Genomic DNA, 19,546 nt, shown 5'->3' on the forward strand with positions numbered 1-19,546 from the left:
TCAAAATAAAACACAAAAAGGGCTGGAGATGTGGCTCAGTGGTTAAGCACCCCTGGGTTCAATCCCTGATTCCAAAAAAAAAAAAAAAAACTTCCAATGTCTATTATTTTGCCCATGGGTCAGCTTATCTATAGGATAAAATCTTAGAAGTGGAATGTCAAGGTCAAAGGGTATGTGTAATGTGTGCCCTTGGAATCCACTGCCAGACTGACCTCTGCAGAAGTAGTACTCACTTGTCCACAGCCTCACTCACATTATGTATTAACAGACACTTTGAATTTTGCCCGTTGGTAGGTGAAGGTGGTGTCTCAGTCTAGTTTGACTCTACATTTTTCTTACTTTAAAACATACTGTGATAAAATACAAACCCATAACATCTACATGTAGCACAAGTTACCATTTTAATCTTTTTTTTTTTTCTTTTCCTACTTTCTCTTGATGTTGGGGATGGAACCCTCTTGAAAGCAAATAAATACTGTTCTACCACAGAGCCACACGCACCATCCTTACTTTTTTTTTTGGCACAGGGATGAACGCGGGGGCACTCTACCACTGAGCTATATCCCCAGTCCTTTTTACTTTTATTTTTGAGAGAGGGTGTCACTAAATGGTTGAGGCTGGCTTAGAACTTGTGATCCTCCTGCCTCAGCCTCCCTTCCAAGTAGATGGGATTACAGGCACGTATCCAGCTCCCAGCCCTTAACCACTTTTAAGTGTGGAGTTAGGTGGTGTTAAGCATATTCACAATTGTGCAATCAAAATTCTCTGTTTTAAGTCTCAATATTGAGTGAGGCTGACAATTCCAGGACCAGTTTGGGCCACCAGGGACTCAGAGATGAATCAGCCCCTGCTTGCTTCGTAACTCCCTGGCTGATGGGAGACAGAAATGTAAACAGGCTCAGACAAAATTGTCAGCAGAGCAGAGTCTGAGGTATCTGGAAGCTGAGGGGCAGAAGGGAAGGGGGGTGCCACCGTGCTCTAGGAAGGTTCCTAGGGAAGAGTTGACCCAGAATGACCCCTGAAGGAAGGGCAGGTCTCCCAGGTGGAGTGTGACTGAGAGAAGTTCCAGAGGCCTGAGGGGTCAAGGTGGGTTCTGGGAGCTGCAGGTAAGGTTTCCAACCTGTGGTGGGTAGAGTGGGTGATGAGGTCCTTGGAAGCCACTGTGAGGACTTTGTCTTTTGGAGTGGTAAGTTTGGGGCAAATGATCTTGAAGATCAAAAGCTACAGGATCCAGGCTGGTGGCAGGTGTGGGGCAGCGCAGGGTGGGGGTGGGGTGGCAGAGCTTCCCGAGACTGCAGGGCTCTGGGGGCATTCAGGACAGAGTCCAGATCACTGCCCATCTTAGGGGCAGAACTGGAAATGGCAGGGGGTGGGGTGTGAAAGGGTGGTTTTCCAAAGGAGATGCCATCCCTGAGAAGGAAACAGCGGTCCTGGGGGCTGGGTTGGGTCACCAGGAGAAATGCCAGTACAGCCAAATGGAGGAGGCATGGGGGAAGCCACGGTCTCATCTCCTCCTTCAGACTCTGAGGTTCCCCACCCCAGTTTGGCGACCCGGAGATGCAGGGCCAGGGACGGCAGGCGGACCAGACCCTCTTCCCCTGCCCGCCCCTAGGTCACTGCGGATCTCTAAGCCCCGCCCCTACGGCTACCAGAGGGGAGGACAGACGCCCTCTTCCCTCCCTCGCGAGCTCTCGGCGGGGGAGGGGCGTGAGGATGGGGGGGCGGGGGGGAATGAGCCAGCGTTGTCATGGCAACCAGGCTGGTGGTCTGGCCCGGGAGACCCGAAAGGAAGAGGAGAGAGCGAGCGGGGGAGAGAGCGAGGGGGGGAGAGAGCGAGGGGGGGAGGGAGGGAGGGAGGCGGCGCTGTGGGCTCGGCAGGCAGCGAGGGGGCGAGGCCGGGGCCCGGGTCTCCCGGGAGGAGTTGGGAAACACCCGGTAATTCTCGCGGTTGATTCCTGGTGGCGCAGGGAGCCCGCGTGTTGGCGAGTGTGTGTGTATGCGAAGTTCCTGGGTGAGTGTGCCCCTCGCGTGCCTTCGTTGGTGCATGTGTGTGAGCTTGCACACGTGGGGGTCCAGGCGTGTGTGCACGGGAATGCCCAGGCGAGATGTGTGTGTGTGCCAGCCCGCGTGCCCGTGCGGGAGCGCGAGCACACGTGTCTGTGTGTGCACTCGCGTGCGCTCCTGAGTGTGCCCGGGCTGTGCGTGGAGGGCGGCGGGTGTAAGCCGGAGAGTCCATCCCCTGCCCAGCCCGCGCCCCTCCGCCCCCGCCGCGCCTGCTGAATCCTCGCCTCCGCCCGCCTCACCCCCTCCTCCCGCACTTTCTCGGCTCCCTCCCGCTCGGCGTGGCGCTCACAGCCCGACTCGCGCTCTTCTTGCTGGCCGCCCGGGAATCGCCGGCCGCCGCCGCCCAGCCTGCGCCCGCCGGCCGCCCAGTGCCTGGCACCTGTTGGAGGCACAGAAACAGGTGCAGGGGGCTGGGCCGGCCGGGGGCGTGAGGGTGAGGGTGAGCGCCTTAGCCTGTGTGCTCCGGGGCTGTGCAGCTTTCCTGCGGCTGAATTTCTGGCTCCCCTTGGGAGGCACTGTCAGAAGGAGGCATCTGAGGCTGAGGTCCTCACCTTGGGGAAAGACAGGAGGCAGCGGCAAGGGGGACCAGGCAGACAGATCCCAGGGCAGAATGAAGGCTCAGCAGGAAGTGGAAGCCCAGAGGGGTGGGTGACACCCGGACCAGACTTGAGCCTGGTGCAGGGGATGGCCAGAGCTTAGAGGCAGGGACCTCTGGGGGTTGCTATGGGGTATACAGGGCCCAGGCACAGAGGGGAGCCCAGGATGAGAGGACTGAGCCTGGAAGATGACAAAGGGACAATCTGGAGGTGGGGGGCAAGGTTGAGGGGAGCCAGGACCTGTCTGCTCTGTGTGCCGGGAGTGGCCTGGCAGCTCAACCCCTGTGGAGCCAGGCTCCTGGTCTGGAGGGCCCAGGCCTCCTGCCTGCCCACTCCCTGGCACAGGTTGCCCTCTCCCTTGACACCTAGGAAGGGCGGCCAGAGAGGGCCCCACAGACCAGGAAGCTCAGCCTGGCCCTCAGCCAGCAGGCATAGGTATGAGGAGTCAGCCAGCCAGCCAGCCGCCTCCAGCCCTCACACCCTCCTCCCCCAGCCAGGGGTGCTGCATGAGGGGCCGCAGGGGCGACCGCATGACCATCAATATCCAGGAGCACATGGCCATCAACGTGTGCCCCGGGCCCATCCGGCCTATCCGCCAGATCTCTGACTACTTCCCTCGTCGGGGACCAGGACCTGAAGGCGGGGGCGGGGGCTGCCGGGAGGCCCCAGCTCATCTGGCACCCCTGGCTCTAGCCCCTCCTGCGGCCCTCCTTGGGGCCACCACGCCTGAGGACCGAGCTGAGGTGGACAGCTATGATTCAGACGATACCAGTGAGTCTGGGGACTTGAAGGGCTCCTGGTGTTAATGGGGGGCCTCCAGGCTTGTGGGAGGGGACAGGCCCTGCTGGGTGTGCACTAGCCGAGGGGGGAGGAAGGATGAGGGATGGTGGGGCTGCCACCACAGCTGCAGTCCGGGTGGAGATTACAGCTTGAGCAAGGCTAATATTCAATATTTCTGCTGAGACACTCCACCACCCACACAGCCCCAGTGGCGGCCGAGCCAGGGACCCAGACGCACACATGCACATGCCCACTCAGCCTCTTGCACACACTCACGGGCCCACAGAGATGGAGTCGTGCACATCCACGTTCAGCCATGGGTCCCTCACACACACTTGTCTTGGCATGCCGACTCATGCCACCTTCCCCTCTTCTGCAGCTGCCCTGGGCACACTGGAGTTCGACCTTCTCTATGACCAGGCCTCCTGCACTCTGCACTGTAGCATCCTCAGGGCCAAGGTGGGCACTCCCTGCCTGCCAGGCTCTGACCCTATGGGGTCCCAGCCTTCCTTCCCTTCCCCAATGTTTTATGCTTGAACCCCACTCCTTCCTGCCTCCTTGGCACCTTCCCTTGAGTGCTGCACACCTTCAGAATCCTGCTTTGCAGAGGGCAGGGGAAGGGGCTGGGAGTCACCATCCTCTTTGCTGTCCTCCCTCCAGGGCCTCAAGCCCATGGATTTCAATGGCCTAGCTGATCCCTATGTTAAGCTGCACCTGCTGCCTGGAGCCTGCAAGGTAACAGTATCCTCTTTCTCCCAATTTGGTCCCATCTGTGGGTCCAACCCAAATTCTCCCAGCCTCTGCCTTTCTCTAGGGGCCTCAGGGACAAGTATCAGAACCCTTTTCTCCACACCCCAGGCCAATAAGCTAAAAACGAAGACTCAGAGGAACACGCTGAATCCTGTGTGGAATGAGGACCTGACCTACAGTGGGATCACAGACGATGATATCACTCACAAGGTGCTCAGGTGAGGGCTCAACCTCCCTGCTGCCAAGGATTCTAGCCTGGCACCTCCTCTGGGACACCTGTTATTGTAACTTTCTTTGGTTGGGTGACCTCTTTTTATCCCATTAAGCCCTTACCTTGCTGATGCTCAAGAACAATCAGTGGCTCTCCAGCCCCTTCAGCAGCAGGCTATTTTCCTGGCCTTGCCACCCCCAAAGTACCTCCTGCTGTTCCTCCCATAGAGGACTACCTAGCGTCTTCTGGTTGTCAGTTTTGTAACTCCTGACTTTGTTGGAAGCTCTCGGCTTCCTCTCTGCCAGCCTAAATCCCACTCATTTGGAGCTCAGTCCAAATTCTGCCTCCTCCAGAAAGCTTTTATGGGACCCCTTGTCAGAAGCTCTGACCAAAGTTGGATCTGTGCTTTGGTCTGCCTGCCCTGTCTTGTGTTTACTTAAAACCTCTGAGGGAATTTTTCGGGGTCAGAGAACTTGTTCTGTCATTGAAAGAGATGGAGATGTGGGATGCAATCCCTCAGGGGTAATGATGCCTTAGTTTTTGTTCTTGGACAAGAGTGAGCCACAGAAGGGTCTGCCTCAGGGAAGGGGATATGGTCAGGGCTGTTTTACAAAGATCACTTTGGGGGAGTGAGGGACAGAGGCAGAAACCAGAAAAGCTGGCACCATGTTTGAGATGTGAGAACGGGGCCCGAAAATTACTGAGAACTCACCAGTGAGCAGTTTTTCCATTTCTTTGTCAGTTGACCCTCAGCATAGCTTCCAGATTTGGGTACCCATTATCTCCATTTTACAGATGGAAACTGAGGCTAAGGGAGGTTAAGTGACTTCGCAGGTAGGTAATAAGTGGCAGGACTGGGACTTCAACATGCCCACATGCCACAGCTGCTCAGCACATTAGCTGGTCACAGCAGCAGCAGCATGAGTACAGAGTGGGCAGACGGAAATAAAGACCTTCACTTCTTAATTGCTGGGTTGACATGTCTCTGCCAGCTTGATGCCCTGCTCCAGGTGGAAAGGACAGGAGGGCCCAAGGAGGTGAAGGGTCCTTGGTTGCCTGTCCCAGACTCCTCAAGGCCCTTCTAGCTCTCACAGCCTGCACCTATGGTCACATCCGCCAACACACACCTGCGGGGTTCAGACAGATCCTGTCTCCTGGATGGGGATGGGGGCAGTCCCTAAGATTTGTGAGGGCTTTCTGCAGATCCTGAAGGGCGAGGGACACTGGAACAGGGCAAGCTCTAGGGCAGAGCTGAGACTGGTCTGAGAACCCTTCTCCCACACTGGAGCAGGGCTCAGGTACGGGGGCCCTGACCCTGAAGTTCCCTGCCAGGATCTCTGTCTGTGATGAAGACAAGCTGAGCCACAATGAGTTTATCGGGGAGATCCGAGTGCCCCTCCGCCGCCTCAAGCCTTCGCAGAAGAAGCATTTTAACATCTGCCTTGAGCGCCAAGTCCCGGTCTGTGTGGGAGCTGTGGGATTCCTGGGGGGGAGCCCTAGAGGCCAGATTGCCAGAAGCTTCTCTTTGCCCCCTCAGCTGGCTTCACCCTCTTCCATGTCTGCGGCACTAAGGGGCATCTCCTGTTACCTGAAGGAGGTGAGGAGCCTCACAGGGGCCATAGTTGGGTGGGAGGTGGTGGAGGACCTGGATAGACCCCTGTATCTGTCCCCTGCAGCTGGAGCAGGCAGAGCACGGACCTGGGCTGCTAGAGGAGCGCGGGCGCATCCTGCTGAGCCTCAGCTACAGCTCTCGGCGCCGGGGGCTGCTGGTGGGCATCATGCGCTGTGCGCACCTGGCTGCCATGGACGTCAACGGCTACTCTGACCCTTACGTTAAGACGTGAGCCCTCACCTTTGCCGGAGCCTGAACCTGCCCGAGATCCTCTGGGGCATGGCCTGTTCCTATAGCCCACTGTCTCCTCCCCAGGGACCCTGAGCCTTGCCCTAGATTCCTCTGGGTCTTGGCCTATCCCTAATCACATTCCCACCCCCAGGTACCTGAGACCAGATGTGGATAAGAAATCCAAGCATAAAACACGCGTGAAGAAGAAGACTCTAAACCCGGAATTTAATGAGGTAAACATGGACAAGTATCAGAACCCTTTTCTCAGGGACAAGTATCAGAACCCTTTTCTCCACACCCCAGGCCAATAAGCTAAAAACGAAGACTCAGAGGAACACGCTGAATCCTGTGTGGAATGAGGACTGAAATCAGAGTGGACTGGGGACCAGAGCAGGGATTAGAAAGGGCCTCACTGGAGGTGTGGTTCATCTTGTCCCCAGGAATTTTTCTACGAGATGGAACTCTCCATTCTAGCCACCAAGACTCTGGAAGTCACTGTCTGGGACTACGACATTGGCAAATCCAATGACTTCATAGGTGAGGCGAGCCCAGCGAGGTGGTGCCCAGGGTGGACTAATGGGCAGGAAGCCAGGCCCTGACTCTGTCTGCTCTTCAGGTGGTGTGTCCCTGGGGTCAGGCGCCCGAGGAGAGGCACGAAAGCACTGGAGCGACTGTCTACAGCAGCTGGACACAGCTCTGGAGCGCTGGCACACCCTGACCAGCGAGCTGCCCCCTGCGGCTGGGGCTCCTCCCTCCACCTGAGTGGACAGCTGCTGCCCGGCACAGGCCCCTCGGGCCAGGTCCAGTACCCAACCCTCGCACGAGTGTGTTGCACGTTTACACAGGGTGGGATGCCCCCACCCCACGCCACCTTATTTGTGTGAGAGTCTCTGTGACCATGGGTCTGTCTTGTGAGGGACTGTGGAGATCTGTATTCACATATGCAACTTCCTCTTGCCTGACTCGCTATCACCTGCAATATGCAAACCACCCAGCCTGCACACCTGCGGGGAGTGCTGTCAGAGCCACACCCCAGGGACCCCTGCTCCTTTCTCCAGCCTCTCCAGGCTGCCCCACCCCTCCCCGCACGGGAGGAGGTTGGATTCGGGGAGGTTTGGAGGAGGAGAATGTTCCCAAAAGAGAAGAGGACACGCAAGAGAAGAGCCACTCCTTTAATACACAAAAGTCCTAGCCCTGTACAGCTGCCCTTCTAAAGGGGTGGCCATCACTGGGTCTCTGCCTCCCTGTGAGGTAGCAGATGCTTCTGGCCACTCATTTAAATAGCTGTCCCCTAGATGGGGCTGGGATGTGAGGGCAGGGCCCCTGCCACCTTCCTGGGGGACACTCGTGCATGTTTACGCCTTCTCTGATTGTGTCAGTGGCCGAAGCATGGCAACTGGGCGTCAATAAACATCTCTGAGGAAGCTGGGGCTCATGTGTGCTGGCACAGGGAGGGGGTGCTGGCCAGCGGTTTGGCAGAAGACGCTGGGTGGTCACTCCGGGATGTCAATCACCAGGTCATCGTCCCCGTCCAGGGCATCATCTCCACTGCCTGCATCGCTGAACATCTGCCGCGGAACGGTGCTCAGGATTGTGTGAGGGGGCATCTTAGGAGGGGGCAGGGGGGTCAGGGCAGCTCCAACCCCAGCTCCAGGACCCCGGGCAGGGAAGGTCAGTGGCCCGCCCACAGGGCAGTCAGGGGGTCCCACCGCCATCTGCAGCAGGGGAAAGAAACAGAGGGAGGACTTGTCAGATCTCCAGGAGGCTACACACCACCCCTTAAGGCAGTTCTGAGGGGTGGGGAAGGGGCAAAGGCTCATTCAAGGGACAAAGGACACAGCCAGTCAGCCAGTGCTGCAATCAGGGACCTGCCCCACCTTGGCCCCTTCAAATTCCAAAACAGCAAGTGCCTGGGAGTGAGGGGCAGTGATGGAAGGTATGATGATGGGGGAGGGTGGGGTGACTGATAGGAAACTGGGAAGGGAGATTGGGCCCTGCCCTCTCCAGGGAGGCACCCTGGATGCCCTGTAACAGCAATTAAAGCCAGTCAGAGCCAGAGACAGCACGGAGTGCCTACCTCCTCCTGCCTCTGGGCCCCTCAGGTTCCACCTGCCACCAAGGCCTGTTCTCCCCCTCCTCCTGCAGGACTCACTGGTTCAGTGGAGGGTATCACAGGCCACCCCAGCCAGGAGCCTGGGAGGCTTCTTCGCCCCCCCAGAAGTTTCTATTACATCTGGGACAGACCCCTCCGTTGGATCCCCGCAGCCACTGGCCTGGGCCAGGCCTCCTCTCAGCTCACCTGTGCTAGGGGACCAGCCTCCTAACTGGACTCCCTGCCTTCAGCCTCTCCCAGATCCAGCTCCTCCTCCACACTGCAGCCAGAGTGCTCGCTCTAGAACACAAACCTGAGCATGTCACTCCTCCACCTGAGGGCCCTGGCCCTCCTGCCCTCAGGACAGGCAGTGCAGTGTTCCTGACAACAGGCCAGCCCCTCCACCTGGAGCATCCTTCTCTATTAGTCATAAGTCCTGCTTTATCCTGAGGCTGGGAAGTGGCCTCTGTCCTGACCAACCCTCCAGTCCCACCTCGGCAGGTCCTCAAAAAGCCTTCCCAACAACAATTCTCTGAGTATGGGAGGCAGCCTTCATGCTTAGTAGGCACAACCTGAGCACCTACAATGTGCCAGGTGACTTCAGTCAATGATCTCCAATCCTTAGGGCTACCCTGAGTGGGAGGAGGGTTACCTGACAGGGGAGAGAACTGAGGCTTAGAAATGGAAGTTTTAAGGAATAGACCTACCAGGTCCTCACTGGGCAGTGCCTAGTGTGGCCCTGGATTGGATATGGCAGGAAATAGTCACATGTCGACTCCATGGTGGCCTCCCAATTGCTTTAACACATCTGGCCTAATGGCCTGATCTCTGCTTCTCAAGGAGCCTCACCCTGACTTCTGCTCCTGGGGTGACATGGGGGACTAGAGTGAATCAGGCTGCAGGCACAAGAGCCTGCCAGAACAGATGGCAAATTGGAGGCCCAGCTCTGAAAACCAGACTGTGCTAAGCGCCCACAGGTCAGACACACAGACACTAAAAAGAGGAGCTATGTGAGCCTCCCTCCTCTGGCTACTACCTCTTGATCCCTACCTGTTCCCCATATCCTCCCCTGGCCTAGACTTCCTCAATGGCCTCCTCGGTGTGACCAAGAACTAATGTGGCTCTGGCCTGCTGGGGCTCAGGCACTATGTTGCAATCTCCACGCTTTACTCATTTAGCCTCACATGATTCCAAGGACACTGAAGAAAGTGAGGGTCATAGAGTTAACGACATGCCCAAGACCACATGGGAGGTGGAAGAGCCCGGATTCCAACCCGGGGCCTTGTGCACACTAGGCAAGTGCTCTACTACCAAGTTAGACCAGGCCCCAGCGTTTTTTTTCTTTTTTTGAGTCAGGGTCTGACTATGTTGCCCAGGCTGGTCTTGCACTCCTGAGCTCAAGTGATCCTCCTGCCTCAGCCTTCTGAGTAGCTAGGATTACAGGCGTATGTCACCCGCCTGGCCAGGGCCCAGCTAAATGTGCCACCTCTGCTCATACTTGCCACCTCCCATCTCTTTCTCACCCACAATCTTCAGAGACTCCGACTCCCTTCACAGTAACGGACCACCTTCTTTTCCGGGTATCCAATCCTTCTTTCTATAATCCCACTCCACCCTGTTGTTTTCCCAATATTGTTCTCTCATTACTCCTCCTACAGGCCACAATTTCCACTTGGTCTCCATCTCCCTTCCTACTAGCCTGGACTATCCAGATCTCACTTACTCTCCACTCAAATGTTCTCTCAAATCTTCTCTCTCCTCTGAGCACTTCCCTGATCTCTCCCCTCCCCCACATGCGGCGACTGACTTGGGCCTCTCTCTCAACCAATATGTTGTGAGAGGAAAGATCCTATGAATCTAGAAAGTAGCTCCGGCATTGTTCTGCTTTAGGCCCCAGCTCCTAGCAGACGCCTCCTACTGCCCACACTTATGCCGTTGCCAGAGTCCCCCATCTGCTCCAGACTGCCCTGGTTACTTTCTCCACTCCTGCCTTTCAGGCCAGAAGCAAAAACCTTCAGCAGGGGTATTACCAGCCCGCTGTTGTGTTGGGGATGGGACCCAGGGCCTCGGGCATGCTAGGTAAGTGCTCCACCACTGAGCTGCACCCCAGCCCCAGAACCCACCCTCTTAACCACTAGACACAACATCGTATTTTGCTTCTGACTTCAGAGCCAAGAGCCATCCACCCTGGTCCCAAATCAACTTTGATTCCAATCCGAATGAACAATGTGCCCTCAGTGGGCTCCTCATCACTCCTGAGGCTCCCTCTCAGCCCTCTTCCCTTCCCCATCCACCTCTGTGTTGAAAACTTCCAGTGGCATCCCCGAGAACCCCATGCTCATGTATCCGATGCTGACATTTCCAGGTGGCCTTTTAACACCAAGCTCATCTTCCCTCCAGATTCTGCTCCTCCCACAACTCTCCCCATCTCAGAAAAAGGCCGCTCCACTTCTCCAGTTGCTCAGGCGAGCATCCTGGAGTCTGGCTGGGCCCTCTCTCCCTGTTACAGCTACACTTGGTCTCCCAGGAAACCTGTGGCCCCTGCTCTAAAACGGACACCTGTCTCACTCTGTACTCTCTCCACAGCTACCAGGTTTTCTGTGGGTCACTTCATCACTGTCATCCTGACTTGTCCCCTACCCCTGCACCCAGGCTGGCCTCCACACAGCAGTGTTGGCAAGGTGACCAAAATGTAAATTGGAACAGATGCCACCTTTGCTCAGCCTCCTCCAGTGGCTCCCATTTCAGTCACTGTACCAGCCACAGTCTTTCAGAAACTGGAAGGGCCTTCACAGTTGCCTACATCTTGTCCTTCAATTGCCTACGTCTTTGACCTGCTCTGTGATCACTCTCCTCCACTTCCCTCCCACCAAATCCCTGAACAAGCCAAGCATGCACACTCCTGGGGCTTTTGCCTGGCTGTCCCTGACTGAAACCCTTTCCCTGGGATCCAAGTGGCTTGCTCTCACTTCCTTTAAGTCTCTGCTCAAGTACATCCCAGACCACCCACCCTGGAGCTCCCCACCCTTTTCTTGACTGTTTTCTCTCCTGACACCTATTCATCTTGTTTATCTTCTGTCCATCTTGCTAGAATGTGAGTTCCACAAGGGAAGGGGTTCCACCTGCTTTGTTCACTACGGCAATGTAGCACCTAGGATGGTGCTTGGCATGAAGCAGGTGCTCCACCAACACTTGATGATTCCATCTAGTTTGATCACTTACTCTACAGATGCAAAATCTAGAACACTTATAGAATCAGAGAGACCTGCTCAAAGTTGTATAACCATGTTATACTGGGGGAGTACTGATTGAATTCTAGATCCCACAATTTTGCCCCGCTCTGGGGCTGCCTGGTTGTCATACAGCACTCATGACCTGTGCAAATGCACCCTGCCTGGGACCACACTGCAGACCCTGGGCATGCTGCCACTGTGTAAGGGCAGGACTCCAGGCATCCTCACTCCAAACCCCCCAAGGCTGGTTCTGCCCCAGATTTGTCTCAAAAGAAGTCTGAGTCAGGACTTCTAGGATCCACCCCTTAGTGCCTAGTCCTGGGCTGGACTCTCAGCAGTTCCAAATAAAAAATGGATACCCAGCCCATCTTGAGCCTCCCTCAGATAGCTGTCCTGCTGATGGGGCCCCTCCCTAACGTCCCCAAATCAGGGTACCTTGAGTTTCCGGGGCAGGCGGGGTCGTTTCTCCCGCTTGGGCCTCAGGGGGCTGGGCTCGGGCAGCTGCAGGGCCAGGTAGTCAGAAGGGAATGGGGGGTAAGGGGGAGAAGCCAGCTGCTGGTGGGAGTGGGGGATGGAGATGGGAAATGGAATGGGTCAGGGTGAGGGGTGAAGGGAAGAAATGCAAACAGGAGGAAGAATGGAAAAACAAAAGAGATGGTGATGAGTGTGGCTCCCAGGGCTCCTGAGAATAGAAGGGGAAGGGACAGCAGCAGGACTATGTCCTGGGATCTGCTCTCCTCAGTCATTCTGTCCCTTGTTCCTATACCAGAGAGAAGGTGGGCAGCCCCGACACTCCCTCCAGGGATGCTTGCTGGCCATACCCAGACAGATGTCCCCAGAGTTGGGGTGACTGTATGTGGAGGCCTGGCCCCTTTGCCCAAATGATGCCCACCTTATTCCCAGGCATCTTAGTCCACCACTTCCTACCCTTGACCCCAACTCACCGAGCTCAAGTATGGGGAGGGGGCTCCAGAGGCCTGAAGGGGAAACCCTGTTGAAGGAGGCAGGGAGAGACTGGAGGGGGAGGGAGCACCCCCCAGCGGAGGGCTTCTTTTCCTGGAGAAAAGACAGAGGAGGAAGTCAGAGGCAGCTGGGAGGCCCAGGTCCACCCCCCACTCCCATGGCTGCTTCTTACCTTTTGGGGGCTGGTGTGTCAGATAACTTAGGTGTTCCCTCTGTCTCGCTGTTCTCTGAAGATGCGGTGGCATCTGAGTCTGTGTAGGAGAAGAGCTGGTCAGTGGAGGCTGGGGGCTCACAGTCTACTTCAGAGGGCTGTACCCTCAACACTTTAGAAGGAAGCTGACACCCCAGCTGGCACACACATACGTACTATTCTGGGGAGACCCACAGCTTCCCCAGCTTTCACAATCTGTTTCCTACTCTGGCTTCTTCATAACACATTTGCCAAACATGTACTATGTGCCAGGCTCCTTTACACTTACCGCCTCTGGTCTTCATAACCATCACCTCCACTTTCCAGATGTCACTGAGGCTCAGGAAGTAAGGTATAGGACTGGGACTTGAATTAACTGTGATTCCTTGACTATTTTACGTAACTCCCTCCTATATGCCTCCAAGATGCCTTCAGCTCCTGCCTGCTCCACATTCCATATTCTGGGTCCTGTTAATCTAACCCTATCCCAATAAAACTGTCTTTTCTGTGTGTGTAGTCCTGGAGATCTAACCTAGGGCCACACTCATGCTAAGCTCATGTTCTACCACTAAACTATACACTTCAACTCCTAAAACTGTACTCTATCATTCTAACCTCTTTACTCAAAAATATAATTTTTTTGTGTTCAATACTTCTTCCTAGAAGACCCATCATTTACTTCAAAAGTGATGAATATGATATATGCAGTTGCTGATTTCTCTTCTTTTTTTTTTTTTTTTTTTTTGGTGGTGGTTCTGGGAATTGAATCCCAAGCCTCATGCACATTAGACAAGCACTTTACTACTGAGCTACATCCCCAGCCCCTCAGACAAATCTTTTAAAATAGTGGATTCAAGTCAGGTAGAGTAGCATGGTCCTGTAATCTCAGCTTCTTGGGAGACTGAGGCAGGAGGATCTCAAGTTTAAGGCCAGCACGGGAATTTAGCAAGACCCCCGCTGAAAAACAAAACAAAATTAAAAAGGGCCAGGTATGTAGCTCAGTGATAGAGTATTTGCCTTGCATGTGCCAAATCCTGGGTTTGATCACTAATAAATACTCCCCCACCCTCTCACACAAAAGCAAGATTGAATGCCACCTTCTCTCAGAAGTCATCTAGAATCTCAGGCCCAGTTAATTGCTGGCTCTCAGAACCCTCTACTTTCACTTGTCATGGTTTTCCTCACACTCTGTGAGAAGTATCATGTATGGACATCTCCTTGAATAAACTTTGGGTTCCTTTAGGATAAAAGTAGAGGCTTACATCTCTGGCAAAGCTCCCCAGATTTAACCCCCTCTGATCATGAACATGCTGGGTTCTCTCACCGCCCCATCCTGAAGTTTCGGGAAATTACTGAAAGACTTTAGGGTGGGGAGAAGCACAGAATGAGGAGCTAAAATAAAGCCAAACTTTCTGTCATGACCTACGTACACTGGTCCCTGCCTACTTCTAACTTTATCTACAATTTTCCTATAGTAGTAAATGAATAACGGGTGTTGTATGGTCCAACAGAATATTATTTTACAGCTTTTTCAAATTCTGGGTTTCAATCCACTAGTGGTCATGAAGTTTGCAACCAGCGTCAAAAGTAGTCTAAAAAACAGGGTTGAACTACATATAGTGATATTAAAAATGTTTTGTTAAATTTGGTTGTATAAGTGTATATGTGAAGATTTGATCAAAATGTAAAATATATTAACAGTATTGTAACATTGTTAATTGTTAATACTAAAAACAATATGAAAAACAATGCCCTATACTCTTCATCCCTGTTACTCAGACAAGCCTGGCTGTTTCTTACCTTAGGGCCCCTATATTTGTTATTCTGCCTAGGAAGCTCTAACCCTATACTCAGAAAATTGGCTGCTGCTTCTTTTCTTTTTTTGTTAGTGGGGATTGAATCCAGGGGCACTTTACCACTGAGCTACCACCAGTCCTTTTTCTTTCTTTCTTTCTTTTTTTAAAGACAGTGTCTTACTAAGTTGTTTAGGGACTCACTAAGTTGCTAAGTCAACCCTGGAACTTGTGATCCTCCTGCCTCAGTCTCCCAAGTCACTAGTATTACAGGTATGTGTCACAGTGCCTGGCGGGCTTTTAGATTTTTAAGTGATTGAAAAAGCCAAAGAAAAATCATACTTCATGTGGAAACTAAATGAAATTCACTTTTCAGTGTCCATAAAGTTTTATCAAAACACAGCCAAATATGTCAATACTGGCTGAGGCTACTTTCACACCAGCTGAGTAACTGCTTAAAGAAAGCATATTCCACAAAGTCTAAAACATTTACTATCTGAGCCTTGACCAAAAAAAAAAAAAAGTCTACTCTTGTTCTACTTAAATCACCACTTCACCACTGCATTATCCTGTTTTTTATCTAAATCCTTATTGCTACCTAAAATTCTAGTTCATTTCCTCTCGACTAGAATAAAAGTTACAAGAGACCACGTGCTTTGTCCGTCTTTGCTGCTGTTATATTTCTTGCACCAAGCACAGAGCTTGAAACACAGTAGATGCTCCATAAGTACTTGAATGAAAGAATGGTAGAGGTGGAGGCTTAAGAACCATTGGAGGCTGCATCAGTTTCCAATGCCTAAGAAGATGGACCCAGGAAGACTTGCTTAAGTGCCAAAAGCCATGTCTACCTCCAGTTTTTCATGACCTTGCTCACCAGAGGAGTCTTCATCCACGTTCTCATATTGCAGAAGTCGGTCTAGGAGAAAACTGAGGGAAGAGTGGGAAAGAGAGTGTTTATTCCCATCTCAGCAATATTCTCCCGACCCTCCTAGAGGGTCCAAAGGATTCTACTAAGAGCCCATGCATTTGTGGTCCTACTCCAGGATGGGGCCACATGGTGGATCCCTAGGAGTCACACTGCCCTCGTCCCTGCAACTTGCCTCACCTCTTGTCCCGAGAAACCTTCAGTAATTTCCTCTGCGCCTTCCTCAGCTCCTCCTGGAAGCACTCGTGTTCCTGTATCACGAGCAGGGCGGGCGCTGATCAAGAGCGGTCGATAAAGGGGCCGGGAACCCGAAGACAGCTCGCCCCACCCCCTTTACACATGGGTAAACTGAGGTCCTCTCAGCGCCAGGCCTCGCACTCCGCAACCTCCCACACCAGCACTCACGTAGATGAGAAATTTGAGCTTCCGCTTCAGATTACGATATTTCTTTTTGTAGTCCACTTCACCGTCTGCCGGCCCGTTCATGACCCGCCCCAGAGCAGCACCCCAGTGTCGGGCGTCCAGCTACGGCGAGCCGGGTCCTTCGGGTCTCTCGCGCCCCCACTTCCGGAGACTCTCCAAAGCAGTACCTTCTCGGACTACTACTCCCGGCGTGCCCCGCGCGCAGGCAGCGTGTCCACACGGACCGCCCTCCTGGGGAACACCGGGAAAGGAACGCGGTTTCCAGTGGCTGCGCTGAAGATGGCGTAGCAGCGGCGCGATAACGTCATAAAGATGGCGGACGCTGGAGGGCGCCGTTACTGATTCTAAATGTGCTTAGGGTTTTGGAGCCAGGAAGAGATCTCCCCCAGAGATTCCTAGTCTCTTGGGGAGTATGCTTTTTTTCTTCTGACCTTCATAATAACAGAGGTCTAGTCGGTGTCCGCGGCCACGGTGGAAGGGATCGTCGCGAGTTGATTACGTTACAACCAAACGCTGTCGGCGCCGAATCGGTTTCTAACAAGAACTTTATAAATGATTAATTCAAACCAAGGGTAGGAGTCGCGAGACCCTTCAATTTCTAAGAGAAAACAAGTTTTGTGTGCCAAAGTTCTCTGCCCCAGCGGTCTGTCACCGAAGTTCAACCAGCACCTGGTCTTACGGTGCCGCGGCACTGCGCGTGCGCGAGCTACTGTCAAACGCGCTGACCAAGGCCGACAGGAAAAAAGGCGGGAGCCGCCAATCCCAAGTGGAGCAAAATGGCGCAAGAAAATGAGATGCAGGAGTTCACGCGGAGTTTCTTCCGAGGCCGACCTGACCTCAGGTGCACTAGGGACAGGAGTTGGGGTTGGAAAGGGCAGGGGTGGAGCGGGGACTGCGCCTTGACACTTGTCTCCATAGCACGCTCACGCACTCCATCGTGCGGCGGAAGTTCTTGGCTCAAGTGGGCCGCAATCATCTGAAACCCGAAGAGAAGCAGGTGCTGAAGAGGCTGGTGGAGGAAGAGCTGCTGAAGATGCAGGTGAGGGCACAGGCATAGGCCACCAGAGGTGGGGTTTATTGCCCGGGTGGGGCGGGACACAACCTTAGTACTTTTTGCTCTCGAGGTGGATGAAGCTGGTTCTAGGGAAGAGAAGCTAGACCTTACCAAAAAGGTGAAGAGGCCTCCCACCCCCTGCAGTGACCCAGACAGCAAAAGGTTCCGCTTCAATTCAGAGTCAGGTTAGTGCCTCTTCCCTCCTATCTGTGCCTTCTGCATCACTGGTTCATTCAAAAGGTATTTATTTGTTGGGCTGGGCTGGGCTGTGGCTCAGTGGTAGAGCTCTTGCCTAGCACGCGTGAGGCACTGGGTTCAATTCTCAGTACCACATATAAATAAATAAATAAAAGTCCATCGACAATTTAAAAAATGTTATTTTTTAAAAAAGGTATTTGTTGTATATTATGTCCCAAGGCATTATATGGGCCCAGGCATCTGGAACCAGAAATTGGGATGGAATGATGGCTGTTTCCTACTGCCCTTCCATCTATCAGAGCAGGGCCGGAGGTAACCAATCCCAAATGGAGGGAAAATGGACAGGAGAAACCTATACCAACCCTCTTTTCTCTCCACATTGCAGAATCCAGCTCTGCAGCCTCCAGTCCTGACTCCTTTGGACCCCCAACAAAGAATGGGACGGCAGCAGCAGAAGTCAGCCCAGCCAAGGAAGAGAAGGGTCCAAGTCAAGCCTTAAAGAAAGTGGTTGAGAGCAGTGATGAGGAACAGCAAGGAGACCTGACTGCAAATATGGGAATAGAGAATAGTGAGGAGGAAGAGGGTTCTGTCAGAACAAGTAAGGTTTGGAAGGAAGGGAGCAGTGAGGAAGATGAGAAAAAAGAATACAAGGGAAGGACTAGGAAGAAACCTGGGATCAAGAACAAACAGGCATCAGGCAAGGCCTCAGCCAGGAAGAAGCAGGCCAGAGAAGAAAGGGAGGACAGTGAGGAAGAACCTGTCCAGAGAATAGCAAAGAAGGCAGGGGGAAATAGAGGGGCTCCAAGCCACCAGGAAAATGAAAAGGAGAGTGAGGAGGAAGAGATTGTGGCCAAGAAAGAGAGCAGGGAGGAGAAGGAGGTGGAGGAGGAGGAATGGAAGCCTGGAGCCAGAGGCAATGGAGGGGAAAGATCAGCTTGGGAGGGGAGAAGCTGTAAGCAGAAAAGCAGGGCAGGGAGGCAAACGAAAGACTGGGAGGACAGCGGGGATGAGAAAGAGGCAGTGGACAGTGGGGAGGACAGTGGGGAGGATGAGGAGCCTCTAGTGCATTGGAAGAGCAAGGACAGGACCCAGTGTAAGGGTGGTCAGAGTCAGAGCGGGAGCAATGAGGATGGAGAAGACAGAGGGAAGGTGCAATCACCTGCCCAACTGGGCAGTGTCAACGGTGAGGAGAGTGACTTGGAGAGGGAAGTGAGTGACAGCGAGGCAGGAGAGAGCCCCAAGGGGGAAAGGAAAAACCGCTCATCTAAGAAGAGCTCCAAGAAAGGCAGGACACGAAACTCTTCTTCCTCTTCGGATGGAAGTCCAGATCCTAAAGGCAGGAAGGTGAGGGAACAGCTGAGGCAGGAGACCACCACTAATAAAGAGGGAGACTCTGACTTCAGGGTAGCAGGCTTGGTCTTCAGGTACTCTTTCCTTGATAGGCTACCTCTGGTCGCCGTGGAGAGGACCACCCAGCTGTGATGAGGCTAAAACGCTACATCCGGGCCTGCGGTGCTCATCGAAACTATAAGAAGCTGCTGGGCTCCTGTCACTCACACAAGGAGCGTCTGAGTGTCCTCCGGGCTGAGCTGGAAGCCCTGGGAATGAAGGGTGAGGCAGTGCGTGCCCTGGGAGGTACAAGGGGGTCTGGCTGCCGGGGAGAAAGAGACACAAGCTTTTTTTGTCCCAGGTAACCCTTCCTTAGAGAAGTGTAGGGCCCTGAAGGAACAGCGGGAAGAGGCAGCAGAGGTAGCTTCCCTGGATGTTTCCAACATCATCAGTAGTTCAGGTGAGTCTTCTCCAAGCCACCAGGAAAATGAAAAGGAAAGTGAGGAGGAAGAGTGAGGAGGAGCAGATGGGGTTGGATTTCCACAGACAACTAATCTTCCGTCCCTGACCCTGGCCCTCAGGCCGGCCACGCAGACGTACAGCCTGGAACCCTTCAGGAGAAGCAGTCCCACCAGGGGAGCTATACCGCAGAACACTGGACTCAGAGGAGGAGCGGCCCCGTCAGGCACCCCCAGACTGGTCACATATGCGTGGCATCATCAGCAGTGATGCAGAGAGTAACTAAGCTTCCCTGTCCCCTAGGAGGAACCCTTTCTATGTGTACAAAGTGTGTGTGGCACCTCCTACTCTAAACCTGCACAGACCAGGACCAGAGAAGACTGCAGCCCCCATGGACATAAGTTGTTCAGACACTACTTCTCAGCTTCACATTCTCTGTTTAAAGTGTTTACAGGGGTTTATTTTTAAAAGACTCAATAAAGGAATATTTGTAATTACCATTAGAACCTGTCCCCCACTTTTACTCCCTATATCTTAAGACCAGAAAGCTGGGGGGTGGGCAGTACTATTAGTAACCAGGGGTCTAGCTCCCTTTCATTTCTCCCAGGTTCCCCAAAGTCATCCCAGCCTCTAGACTCTTTCA

At 53.7% G+C, this 19,546-nt stretch overlaps 3 protein-coding genes across 10 annotated transcripts; 2 read left to right on the forward strand and 1 right to left on the reverse strand.

The window, feature by feature from the left end:
- The first annotated feature begins 932 nt into the window (after positions 1 to 932).
- Doc2a (double C2 domain alpha) lies at positions 933 to 7,668 on the forward strand. 3 transcript variants are annotated; one of them, XM_046454682.2, is made up of 12 exons: positions 1,895 to 2,011; positions 2,356 to 2,464; positions 3,154 to 3,431; positions 3,820 to 3,899; positions 4,101 to 4,175; positions 4,299 to 4,408; positions 5,734 to 5,860; positions 5,939 to 5,998; positions 6,078 to 6,241; positions 6,396 to 6,477; positions 6,685 to 6,781; positions 6,861 to 7,668. In XM_046454682.2, exons 3-12 carry the CDS (start codon positions 3,167 to 3,169, stop codon positions 7,004 to 7,006), a joined length of 1,206 nt encoding a protein of 401 aa, XP_046310638.1. In that variant the 5' UTR covers positions 1,895 to 2,011; positions 2,356 to 2,464; positions 3,154 to 3,166; the 3' UTR covers positions 7,007 to 7,668. The 3 variants fall into 3 exon arrangements, with proteins under 3 accessions (XP_058438636.1, XP_046310638.1, XP_058438635.1); XM_058582653.1 differs by lacking the exons at positions 1,895 to 2,011; positions 2,356 to 2,464 and adding an exon at positions 933 to 1,086; XM_058582652.1 differs by lacking the exons at positions 1,895 to 2,011; positions 2,356 to 2,464 and having other exon boundaries at positions 2,962 to 3,431.
- Ino80e (INO80 complex subunit E) lies at positions 7,403 to 16,169 on the reverse strand. Of its 5 annotated transcripts, XM_046454686.2 has the most exons (8): positions 15,846 to 16,169; positions 15,621 to 15,691; positions 15,390 to 15,442; positions 12,705 to 12,783; positions 12,514 to 12,625; positions 12,005 to 12,121; positions 8,544 to 8,636; positions 7,827 to 7,959 (listed from the first exon to the last, which is right to left on the reverse strand). In XM_046454686.2, the coding sequence occupies exons 1-7, from the start codon at positions 15,924 to 15,926 to the stop codon at positions 8,565 to 8,567; spliced, it is 585 nt and encodes a 194-aa protein (XP_046310642.1). In that variant the 5' UTR covers positions 15,927 to 16,169; the 3' UTR covers positions 7,827 to 7,959; positions 8,544 to 8,564. The 5 variants fall into 5 exon arrangements, with proteins under 5 accessions (XP_046310640.1, XP_046310639.1, XP_046310641.1 ...); XM_046454684.2 differs by lacking the exon at positions 8,544 to 8,636 and having other exon boundaries at positions 7,403 to 7,959; XM_046454683.2 differs by lacking the exon at positions 8,544 to 8,636 and having other exon boundaries at positions 7,403 to 7,959; positions 12,005 to 12,124.
- Positions 16,170 to 16,183: 14 nt separating this feature from the next.
- Positions 16,184 to 19,409, forward strand: Hirip3 (HIRA interacting protein 3). 2 transcript variants are annotated; one of them, XM_046454681.2, is made up of 7 exons: positions 16,184 to 16,704; positions 16,782 to 16,902; positions 16,988 to 17,102; positions 17,501 to 18,459; positions 18,558 to 18,726; positions 18,806 to 18,904; positions 19,207 to 19,409. In XM_046454681.2, the coding sequence occupies exons 1-7, from the start codon at positions 16,640 to 16,642 to the stop codon at positions 19,254 to 19,256; spliced, it is 1,578 nt and encodes a 525-aa protein (XP_046310637.1). In that variant the 5' UTR covers positions 16,184 to 16,639; the 3' UTR covers positions 19,257 to 19,409. The 2 variants fall into 2 exon arrangements, with proteins under 2 accessions (XP_046310637.1, XP_046310636.1); XM_046454680.2 differs by having other exon boundaries at positions 16,186 to 16,704; positions 19,026 to 19,409.
- Positions 19,410 to 19,546: the final 137 nt, after the last annotated feature.

Source organism: Marmota monax, unplaced genomic scaffold (genome assembly GCF_021218885.2).
Source record: "Marmota monax isolate L192 unplaced genomic scaffold, Marmota_monax_Labrador192_F-V1.1 WCK01_AAM20220418_F8-fsc00086, whole genome shotgun sequence".
Taxonomy (NCBI): domain Eukaryota; kingdom Metazoa; phylum Chordata; class Mammalia; order Rodentia; family Sciuridae; genus Marmota; species Marmota monax.

Coding starts and splice junctions, on each gene's coding strand:
- Ino80e (XM_046454683.2), bottom strand. CDS start 15,926: ATGAACGGGCCGGCAGACGGTGAAGTGGACTACAAAAAGAAATATCGT. Junction 15,692..15,845: donor AGCTCAAATTTCTCATCTAC/GTGAGTGCTGGT, acceptor CTCGTGATACAG/GAACACGAGTGCTTCCAGGA. Junction 7,960..12,004: donor GCCTGCCCCGGAAACTCAAG/GTACCCTGATTT, acceptor CCCCTGCTGCAG/ATGGCGGTGGGACCCCCTGA.
- Hirip3 (XM_046454680.2), top strand. CDS start 16,640: ATGGCGCAAGAAAATGAGATGCAGGAGTTCACGCGGAGTTTCTTCCGA. Junction 18,460..18,557: donor CAGATCCTAAAGGCAGGAAG/GTGAGGGAACAG, acceptor TTTCCTTGATAG/GCTACCTCTGGTCGCCGTGG. Junction 18,905..19,025: donor CAACATCATCAGTAGTTCAG/GTGAGTCTTCTC, acceptor CCTGGCCCTCAG/GCCGGCCACGCAGACGTACA.
- Doc2a (XM_058582652.1), top strand. CDS start 3,098: ATGAGGAGTCAGCCAGCCAGCCAGCCGCCTCCAGCCCTCACACCCTCC. Junction 4,176..4,298: donor TGCTGCCTGGAGCCTGCAAG/GTAACAGTATCC, acceptor TCCACACCCCAG/GCCAATAAGCTAAAAACGAA. Junction 6,242..6,395: donor TCTGACCCTTACGTTAAGAC/GTGAGCCCTCAC, acceptor TCCCACCCCCAG/GTACCTGAGACCAGATGTGG.